Source organism: Echinops telfairi, unplaced genomic scaffold, assembly GCF_000313985.2.
Source record: "Echinops telfairi isolate 266 unplaced genomic scaffold, ASM31398v2 ScPeMD7_43;HRSCAF=161, whole genome shotgun sequence".
NCBI lineage: Eukaryota > Metazoa > Chordata > Mammalia > Afrosoricida > Tenrecidae > Echinops > Echinops telfairi.
Window position 1 is genome coordinate 59138 of NW_022103941.1, and position 11040 is coordinate 70177.

The following is an 11040-nucleotide window of genomic DNA, read 5'->3' on the forward strand; positions in this document are numbered from 1 at the left end:
AAGGTGAGCGATGAGTAGTCACAGGGGTATAGGAGATATGGACTTGAGAGAAAGCTATGCCTGACAGATTCTGAAGAACAGGAGCTTGATTTTGGACTAGGCTGAGCTCTGGACTCCAGGTTTGGCTCTGGACTCTAGATTTGGGTTTGGAATCAGGTTTTGAACTGTGGGCAGAGAATTCAGGAAGTACCCTGGACATAATGCAAGGACAGGCCTCGAGTTCCTTGGTTGGCTCTGTGCTTTGAGTTGGGCTGTAGGCTCTGGATCCTGGGTTAGGTTGTAGGCTGTAGGTTGCTGTCTAGGTTGTGAGTTCTGGACATGCATCTGTTCAGGCAGTTGTTTATTAGATAAAAAGTGATTGGGTGGAGTCCGATGTGATCAACACTCCTCCTCTCTGACCCTCCCCCACAACCATTCCAGGTCACTCAGGAGCCTAGCTCCAAGTGGGGGAGATAAGTAGAATCATTAAAGGATCCCAGTGGATTCATTGAGACATGGGGCTGGAAATAGTCTATAGGAGCCCCCCTTGGGGAGTTCAGCTGCTTCCTCTTTCTCTTCCTCCCACCTTGGAAGAGGGGGCAATCTTTGGGTGGTTGACCCCTTTCTACTCATACACAGGTGGAGAGAGTGTGGTCCCCAAGGAATGCTGCTGGCCTTGGTCAGCATCAGCAGCCAAGTTGGCCAACACCAGCTTGGTCACCCCATCCAGGCCACTGGCTACAGGATGTTGCTGTAATCATGGGAGTCCTGGAGCTCCTTCTGGGCCACAGCTGAGAAGACCCAATGTACCTGCAAAGGGGTCAGAGATGAGATCAGCCGATCAGACCAGCTCTCTGCTCTCTGCCCTCCCCTGTGTCCTCACCTTGAAGAGAGTGACGGTGGCACCATAGCTCACGCTGAGCAAAAAGAGAGTGATAAAGATGCAGGTGCCGGTCCACAATTCCTCCAGCTCCTTGCTCTCATCCTCTTCCACACACAGGTCTTGAAGGTCCACCTCTGGGGAGATGAGCCAATTAGTCTTGGCCCAAGATGGTAATAGGGGAGGGAAGATCCAGGTCCCTCCCAGGAGTTAGCAAGGATTCGAGTCTTATGTCCTAATTGGGAGCAGGGGTGGGAGGTGGTGAAGCTTCTCACTGGTTGGAGCTCAGGGTAGTAGGAGATCCATTTGGAAGACCCACAGTCACAGAACTTCAGTTGGTCATGGGCCTGTGGGAGCAGTCCCCACCCTTTGTCCTCTCCTGAACCAGCAGCCTTCATTCCCTGGATCTCAAGCTGGGCAGAGTTACTGGGCTCCTCTGACTGCTCCTCCCTCTGCCCCTTCCTAGACGCCTTGAATCGATTGCCTGCACGCATCCCCAGCTCTGCCTCTCCCTGGCCCCTGCTTGAGAAGGGCCCCTCACCCCCCATGGCACCAGGGGACTAGGGCCAGTGGTCCCTTCATCTACATAGCTTCCAGGAGCAACCATTCCTTCTTCTGATACATCTCACCTCATCCAACGTGGACTCACTTCTGCCATTGGTAGTCCCAGGTCCCTGCAAAGTCACAAGGCCAGCTCCCTTTGCCTCAGGAGCAGATCTTAGACCACAACCCACTCAGGACATGAGACAGGCTCAGGCCCCATGAATCATCAAGTCAGCATCTTTGTGGACCCGAACCTGTCCCTCATGATATCAGAGGTTCATACTACACGGAGCTAAGGCTGGGTGGGTGAATCAACATTCAGGCTAGGTCCAAGCAAGCCCAGAGCTATTGACTGGGTCATGGCCCACCCACACTGGCATGGTTCCTCTTCCTTCTGTGGCCCCACCTTGAAGGTGGGCCTCCTACGGTGGCCTAAGCCCTGGAGCCACAGCAGCACCCTCACCGTTTCTCTCCTCCTCCTGCCTTTTCCCTCAAATTATCTCCTCTCTCCATGGGCCAGACTGAGGTGGCAAACAATAGGTGGTTCTCCCAGGCCAGGGGAAGCCCTTCCCTCTGTCTCCCCTGGCCTCTTGTCCATGGCCCAGTGGGGAGAATAGGGAAGATGAAGGTTCAAGGGATCTCAGCTCATAGGGCATGCATAGTGCCCAGACATTTGCAGGCTACAAGGGGGAATTTCAGTGCCTGGGCCCGGGCTGGCATGTCTTTGGAGCTGTCTGTGTAAACAGTGTGTATGTGGGGTGCCTGAATTTCCCGTGTGCATTTGATGGGTACTTCTGTGCTTGAGAAGGAGTCTTAGGACTGACTGCTAACTGGAAGGTCACCAGTTTATTTCCATGACTGCTCCGTGGGAGAATGATGAGGCAGTTCATTCCCATAAAAATGTGCAGTCTCAGAAACCCTCTTGAGGGTCTGTAGGAGCCCAAATGACCTTGATGTCAGTGGGTTTAGTTTGGTTTCACTTGTGTGCATGCTTGAGAGTATATGTGTGTATTGTGTGTATTTGTTTACATGTGATGGATGCAGTCAACTCGACTGTGTGGTGTATTTGATGTCTGTGTGTGTGATCGGTCTGGGGAATGTGTGGGTGTACTTTCGCCTGATGAGTACATGTGTGATGAGTTTGTTGTGGGTGGTGAAGTATGATGGGTCTGAGATACACCCGTGTCATAGGTTTGGGGTGTGTGTCTGATGGACTTTGGACATGAGTGTGTGGCAGGGCTAGTATGTGCATACATGTTTGTGTTTGATGAGTTTACATGTGCTTGCATGATAGATTGAGTATGTGTTTATGTTATAGGCTTGGTGTGCATTTTTGTGATGGGTCTGTGGCCATGTGCATTATAGGGCACGTGTGCATGCGCACACACATATATGATGGAGTTTATGTGGGATTTGATGAGCTTGGGGTGTATATGAGAATATCATGAGCCTCTGTGTGTGTGTGTGTGTGTGTTATTAGGTCTTTGTGTGTGTACCAGGTGGGCATTGTATGTTTGTGTGCGTGTGTGTGTGTGTGTGTGTGTGTGTGTGTGTGTGTGTGGGGGAGTGGTGTATACTCATTTGTAGGTGTGACAGGTTTGGAATGTGTTTGCAGGTATGATAGTTTGGGATATGTGTCTGATGGGATTTTAGTTTTTGTGAAGGATTTTGGCTGTTTGTGGGGGTCTGGTGCTTGTGTATATGTGTGTGATGGGTTTGGTATATGTATGAAATTATGAGTGTGTGTTTTCATAAGGGGTCTCAAGGGTGTGTATACTATGGGCTTCATAGGCACATATGTGATAGATCTAGGGTGTATGTGAGTCTGTGATGGGCTTGGTGTATGTGTGTGATGGGTTTGGTATATTATGAAATTGTGAGTGTGTGTTTGCATAAGGGGTCTCAAGGATGTGTATACTATGGGCTTGATAGGCACATATGTGATAGATCTAGGATGTGTGTGAGTCTGCGATGGGCTTGGTGTATGTGCGCGATGGATTTGGTGTGTGCATGTATGAGTGACTTGGTGTACATGTGTTTACATCATGGGTCTAGAGTACAAGTGCAGGTGATGAGCTTTGTGCACAAAAATGCGATGGGGCTGAGGTTGTGTGTAATTGTGGTGTGCTTACATGGGATGTGTAGTTTAGTTTCTCTGTGTGTGTGATGGGTTTGTAATATATTCATGTGGCATGTGTCTATGTGTGATAAGTTTGCTGTGACTGTGATGGTCAGGACTGTGTTTGAATGGTGGGCCTGGTATGTGCATGTGTGTTTTGAGGGTGTTTGTCACTCAACTCTGGTCCCCAGGAGTTAGCATCAAACTCACCTCCTGCTCTGGGTGGGTTTCTCATCTCCAGTCACATACCCAAGGCCCAGAACAAGCTCGCTGTGTGTGGCTGGTGAGTGTGTGTGTGTGTGTGTGTGTGTGGTGCAGACAGGAGCACTTGGCTAGTGGAGGGTAAAGTTATCAGAGAAACCTGTGAGGGGAGAGTGGGCGCCTGGCTGGTCCAAGGTCTCTGTTGCAGAGAGCTGGTAGCACAGCTGGTCTTCATGAAATGTCGAGGTGGCTGCCTGGAGCCCCACTGTGGGGCTTGGGACACATGTGGCATGAGGAAGTGGGTGTGACCATGAGTGACCCTTTGGCTTGGGTGGTGCCCTCAGGACTGGAGCAGACCTGGGATGGGGTGGGAACGGGAGGGTACAGCCCTGAGTGACCTGGCTGTGAGGAGGGTGTGTCAGAGATCATGACTTGTGCTAAGGTTGTCTGGTGGGGTTGTTGTGTGTATCAGAGGGGAATGGGGAAGGTGTGTGCATGGTGGGTTGGTATTGTGTGTGTGTTTGCGTGATGCCCTCTGGAGTTGGGCACAAAAGGCAGTGGGTTCAGGGATGAGAGTCCCACATGGGAACATCTATGAGGGTCTCACTCCAGGAGTTTCCACCTTGAGGGCTGTTTGTCTGCCCATTAAGACAGGATGCAGTCACTGTGAGAGCAAAGTCTGAGTCTTTCTGGCAGGGCAGCCTCGGGAGAGAAGGTGGCCACAGGGACTGGGCCTGGGCCTCCCTGGGATACTCCTTGGAGGACCACTCCTTCTGGTCCTTGGAACCCCTGTGATCAGGCCAGACCCAGAGTGGCGTGTGCAGGGCAGGTCCCATGAACTTGGCTATCAGATGCTCTCAGATACACGGGCAGGCATATGGTGTATCCCCAGCTCCTCCTGCTCCTCCCTTGGGATATCACAAGACCTAGGGCCAAGATCTGCTCACTTCCCTCCCCCACATCCCACACCCCCACCTCCCCCATAAGAACAGCCCAGGGTTCCAGATAGGCACTGGGCGTTTATTGGGGTCATTTCCTAGGGCCATTACACAGCAGAAGAGTCTGGCTAGCCTCCCACACCCTCTCCAGCAGACAGCACCCAGGAGCATCACGGTAGGGGTGTGTCAGTTACCGGAATCTTTCGATATCGATTTCTCAAGAATCCTCCCATTCAACAGGGCCTCGTGGACCACGCGGCAGGTGAACTTGTTGTTCTCCCAGGCAGACTTCTTGACCTCCAGGAGGCTGAAGGTGAAGAAGGCACGGCGAGAGCTGCTGGTCGGGTAGGGCCCCGTGGTGTGGAAGTGGCCCTGGTCTGGCTGCACGAGTGCCTGGTTTCTCAGCCACTGCACTGTGATGTCGGCAGGGAAGAAGTTCTGGGCTAGACAGGTCAGGGTTATCTTGCCTTCATCTTCCTGATTGAGTGTCTTGGACAAGAAGAGCTCGGGGGGCAAACGCTTGCCTGTGAGGGAACACCTGGAGTCACTAGGGCCACCAATCCGAGGGCCCTGGCTCCACCCTTGGCACCCATAGACTTACCCTGGACCTTGGTAATTGACTGCTCTATTTCCCTGGGCAGGTCAGGATGGGACACCGTGCAGCGGTAAGTCTCGCCCTGGATCCAGTCCTTGGAGTCCACAGGCAGCGTGGACATGGCAGTGGTTGTTGCATTTAGTTGGTCCTTGAAAACTAGTCGGCTAATATTCAAAGACTTCTTCCTGTCCCAGGACCAGGTCACACGCAAGTCCTTTTTACTGGCCAAGTCAATCACCAAGCAGATGAGCTTCGTCGAATTGTTGATGTACAGGTCAATGGGGCTGGGTGGGAGGAGGTAGACGCTCACTCCCCGGGCTTCTGAATCTGTGAATAGGCAGGGTGATGTTATGGAGGCATGTATGAGACCCTGAACCCCCCTCAGACAGGGCAGAGCCATACCTATGCATCTCCGGGCACTGGCGTGATAGGATGTGCCATGGATGGTGGCACGGCAGGTGTAGGTCTTCTCATGCAACCATTGGTCCTGGGTGATGTTGAGCTCACTGTAGGTGGAGGCCAGCTTGCCCTCCATCTTGGGCTTGGCAGTGTTTGGGTAGAGGTCCTGGGCCTCCTCCCCATTCACCAGCCAACTGACCTTAATGTCCCCCGGGGTGAAACCGGTGATGAGGCACAACAGATGGATGGTGGACTGGGAGTCACCCCCAGGGTGGCAGGCCGTGTGGAAGAGCTTCACGGAGGGTGAAGTGGCACATACTGTGGGTGAGAGAGTTGAGTGTGAATGGAGGGCAGGACTGTGGGTGGCCAGTGGATCTAAAGCTGTCAGCCAACTTTAGCAGGAGTCTTGCTAACCTCCCTGACCTTGATACCCACCATTCCCCAAGTCAAGTCCCTTTGTGGGGACAAGCGTGGGAGGAGACTCCTTCTCAGCATGTCAGTTACTGAGAGCTCTGCCTCTTTAACTGTTGTCCCTCTTGCTATTGTGGCTACCGCAGAGCCGTACTCACCTGTGACGTTCTTGTGGATGCTGGAATTGGATGGTTTGTGCTCCACACTGCAAGTGACCTTCTCCTTGGCGAGCTCCCCCGATACGGTCACCAGACTCACGGTACTGTAGTGACTGGAGGCCTTGTGGAAGGTGGAGGGGAAGACCACCACAGTTCTATTCAGGGAGCCTGTGTTCCAGGTTATGTCCACTGGTTCTGGGAGGAAGCCGGTAACCAAGCAGCCCAGGGTTTGGAGAGTTTTGTCACCACAGCATGTTGCCAAAGGGAAGACAGAGGGTCCCTGGATGGAGGCTGTGGGGACAGAGTCAAGGGTCAGCACTGGTTGGAACAATCATCTCCCAAGGGCCAAGCTAACTGTTCCCAGGGCCTGTGTGTTGGGTGAGGGGAGGGCTTGGGGCACAAGAGTGTGGACCTTTCCCAACTGTCTGATGCCACATCTTTCCCCACAAGCCCAGGCACAGGGCATCTGATGACTGGATTCCCTCCATCCCAATCAGAAACTACTGATTTGTCACTACCTTCATGGGATACCACCCTTGGCCCTAAGTGACTGGACCCTGGGAGGCTTCTCCTTGAGGAAGAGAGGGGTGACCCATTCACAAAGGCTTAGGATCATTGGACTTCAGAGGCCACTCTCTCCAGGAATAGCCATGCTGTCTCACAGACAATCATCACACCCTGGAAACCCAGAAGCTCCCATGCCCTCACTAGGAATCCCCAAGCTCTGCTCACCTGTAGACCCCAGACTGGCCCTTTGACCACGACCCATGGGTCCTCTTTAGGGAGTATGGATCAGAGTCCCCCCTCCCAAGAATCACCTCAATGTCCTTGTAAAACTCATTGTGGGCAGCCCTATTGCTGTGTCCACTCTGACTCGCTGCTTACTGAGAACCTTGGGCTCAGCTTTTTAGCATCCAGATCACTCTGCCTTGGTTTGCTCCTTCATCTCACACTCACCTGACTGGCCGGGCCTCCAGGTGCTCTCCCCTCCCTCTTGGCCTCCACCAGTACCTCAACTACTCATCTCTCTGGAAGGGGAAAACTGGCCCTGACACCCATGGAGAAAGGATAAAGACCCTATGACTCCTCCCATAAATCTCTTCCTCCAAACACCACGTTGGTTGACACCCATACCTGCCCCCGATCTTCCTTAGAGTCCAAGATGTGCTGCCCTAACCTACCCAGGGTTGCCAGCACAGCTCTGCACTGAACGTGGTGGAAAGTTAAAAAATACAGTGCCACTCTCACCACTCCCCTCAGCCTTGTACACCCTCTGCTTAGCCTGGTCAGCCCAGGCCAGTTCAGTTTAGCCCAAATTAGCCCAGAACAATTCAGTTTAGCCCAATACATTTCAGCTGAGCCAAGCTCAGGTTAGCCTGACTCTGTGCATGAAATCCAGTTAAGCAGAGCCCGATGACCTCGCTTTAAAATCATCAGAACTGAAAAGTGACAAACCAATCCAGATGAGTTTTGCTCCCCACAGTCCAGCCCAAGTCAACCCACATAGACCAGCTAAGTCTAATTCAGTTCAGCTCAGTCTTGCTTGATAGTAGCTGCCTTCATTCAACCCAGCGCGGCCCAGTCCAACCAAGTCAAATAGATGCATATTCTGTCCAAGCAGAGCTTAGCCCAGCCTCATCCAGTCCAATTTAGTTCAAGCAGTTTAGCCCCACCTAGCCCAGCCCAGATTATCCTAGCTAATCCCAGCGCAGTCAGCTCAGCCCAGCCAACCCAACTTCAATCCAGCTCAAATCAGCATACCCCACCTGGATGTCCTACCCAGCCTTGCCTATCCCAGCTCAGGCAAACCAGCCCAGTGCAGCTTGGTTCATCTCAGGCTGGCCCAGCTCATATCAGCATCAAACCCAACCCAGCCCAGCCCAGCCCAGCCTAGGCTAGGCCAGTCTAGGCCACTCAAACCAAGCCAAACCCAGATCAGCCCTGCCCCACCCAACTCAAATCCAGATCAGAGTTGGCAAGCTCAGGCCAGACCTGATCAGATTAGCTTGACTAAACCAAGTCTGGCATCCATCTCAGGCTAGCCCAGTCTGGGCCAGGCCAGGCCAGTTGAGTACAGGTTAGCTGGTACAGATCAGCCCAGGCCAATTCAACCCAACTGAGCCCAGCTCAGCCCAGCAGAACTCAGCCTAACCCAGCCTTGTTCTCGCTAGTCTGGTTCAGCTCTGACCAGGTCGGCCCAGACCAGTCCAATCTGGCCAGTCCAGTGCATTCCAGCCCAAGTCAAGTCAGTTTGGGTTAGCTCAGTTCATGTCACTTCATCTGAGTGCAGCTCAACACAGGCCAGACTGTCTTGCCTGGCTCAGTTAGACTAGTGCAGCCCAAGCAAACAAGACCAGTCAGAACAGCCTAGATCAGCTTAAGCTAGGCCAGGCTAGCCTGCCTGAGTCAGCTAAGCCTATCCCAACTAGCCCACTGAGCAAGCCAACCCAGGCCAGTCCAGCTGTCTTCAATTCCACTAACACAGTCTAGCCTAGCCTAGCCCAGTCCTGCCAAGTCTAACTCACTTCAGTTCAAATGAAACTAGCTCAGCTCAGTCCTAGCCTTCCCATCCCATCAGACCCATCCAAGTTCAGCCCAGTCCATCTAGCCCTTCCTAACCAAGCCCCATCCAACTCAGTCCAGGAGACCCCAGGCCATTCCATGTTACTCCAGTGCAGCTGAGCCCAGCTCAGTTCAGTCTAGGCTAGACCAACCCAGCCCAGCCCTGCGGGCACATCCTTACTCAGCCTATCCTAGGTCAATCCAGCTTAACTCAGGGGCGTTTAGCTCAGCTCATATATTTTCAGGCCAGTCCAGCACATCCTATCCTAGCCCAACACAGCAGAGCTCAACATTAGCCCAGCCCACCTCATCCCAGTTAGTCCAGCTAGCCCAGCCCAGTCCAGTCCAGTGTAATCTAGCCCAGATTAGCATATCCCAGCCCAGCTAACCCAGCCATCTCAGTCCAGTCAGCACTGCCGACTTCAACTCAGTACAGCTCAGCTCAACCCGGTTTAGTGCAGCACAGGCAAACCAGTCAAGTTCACCTCAGTCTAGCCCAGCCCAACCCAGGCTACCTCCGTGCAGTTTTTTCTAATCAAGGTTAGTTGATCCCATCTCAGCTCACACTACCCAAGCCAAGGCAGGCAACACTCAGCTTGGCTCCTATCAGTGATTCAAATCCATACCAGTCCAATTCAGCCCAAACCAGATCAGACTTGCCCAACCAAACTAAGTCAGTCATTCCAGACCAGTCTAGCCCAATTGTGTAGAGCTCAACCAGCGTTGCTCAGCTCAGCAGAGCTCAGCCTAACTCTTCCTTGTTTGGTCCAATCTATTGAATGCAGAATGGATCAGTCTAGTCCAGCCCAATCTGGCCAGCCTAGGTCAGCCCACTATGAGGAAGTTCAGTTTAGATAAGTTTCGTTCACTTCTGTTCACATGATCAGAGTTCAGTTTATGCTAGGCCATTCCAGGCCAGACTAGCACAGTTCAACCAAATCAGGATAGGCAGGTCATCTCAGGCAAGCTGAGGCCAGATTAAGCTAGCAGAGCTGAGTCAGCTCAGCCTAGCCTAGCTCAGCTCAACCCAGTAAGACCATGCCAGCCCAGCCCAGGCCATACTATCCCAGTTCAGCCCAGGCAATCCAATCTAACCCAATTAGTGTCTTTTCAATAGCCCAGCAAAGTTCAACACAGCCCAACACAGAGTACCTCAGCCTAGCCCACCCCAGCCCAATCCAGTCCACCTCAGTCTACTTCAGCCACCCCAGTCCAGGACAGTTCAATTTAGCCTAGTCAAGGCTAGCATATCCCAGCCCAGGTACCCAAGCCGTATCAGCCTAGCTTATCCCAAATCAGGCAAACCAGTCCAGTTCACATTAGTCCAGCCATGCCCAGATAAGGCTAGCTTAGTCCAGCCCAGTCCAGCTCAGGCTAGAACAGGCCTCCTCAGCCAAGCTTGCTAGCCCAGTTCAGTTTAACCCTAGGTAAGACAAACATAGCCCAGCCCAGCTGATCAGCCTATCCCAGCCCAATACAACCCAGCCCAGCCCAACCCAACCTGCCCAGGACAACCAGTCAAACCCAGTTCAATACAGCAAGGCCACAAATGAACCAATGTAGTCCAGTCTGATTAGGTAGACTAAGATAATCCACATCTAGCCCTGTCCAATTGTATCTAGCTTCCTCTGTCCAGTTCCCCTCAGATTAATTTAGGCCAGCCTGTTTTAGCATAACCTGAACATTTCAGCCAAGTCTCAGGTAACTCTTATTAGATCAGTTTCAATTACTTTGCCTAACTAGACCAGACAGCCTACCCACCATAGGGAAATCTATCTTCTTCAGCTCAGTTCAAGCTCAATTAAGCATTGTTTGGGACATCCCAGTTTAGTCTAGCCCAGCCCAATCGACAATAGCTCCTTTAACGCCACCTAACCCTAGCTTATTCAAACCAGGCGGAGTCTGCATATCCTAGCCTAGCTCAGCCAGGAATGACTGAGGACTACCCAGAGTGCCCACTTTGATCCACCTGAGCCCATGACAGTATATCGATGTTCATACAGCATAATGCACTCTGGTACCCATGCTGAACCCATCCATCCCAGTCCTACCTAGCTGGATCCAGGCCATCCTGTTCTTAGGCAAAGCAGTCAAACTCAACATAGCCCACTTTGGCCCATTACAAAAGCATTAGGTAAGAAGCTGTAGCTCAAGCCTGCTTCCATCATGCAGTTCAGCACAAGGACAGCTCCCTGGTGCTGCACATCCCTCCAGGAACTGGGAAGGCAGGCCCCAGCCCCAGCCTGTAGATGACA

General features: G+C 52.5%; 1 gene segment (V, D, J or C); it reads right to left on the reverse strand.

Moving 5' to 3' along the window:
• Nucleotides 1-717: 717 nt before the first annotated feature.
• On the reverse strand, nucleotides 718-6992 carry LOC101660538. The segment is given in 7 exon segments: nucleotides 718-789; nucleotides 863-996; nucleotides 4855-5184; nucleotides 5262-5582; nucleotides 5658-5972; nucleotides 6224-6418; nucleotides 6956-6992. Coding segments are annotated over 7 exon segments (1404 nt in total).
• Nucleotides 6993-11040: the final 4048 nt, after the last annotated feature.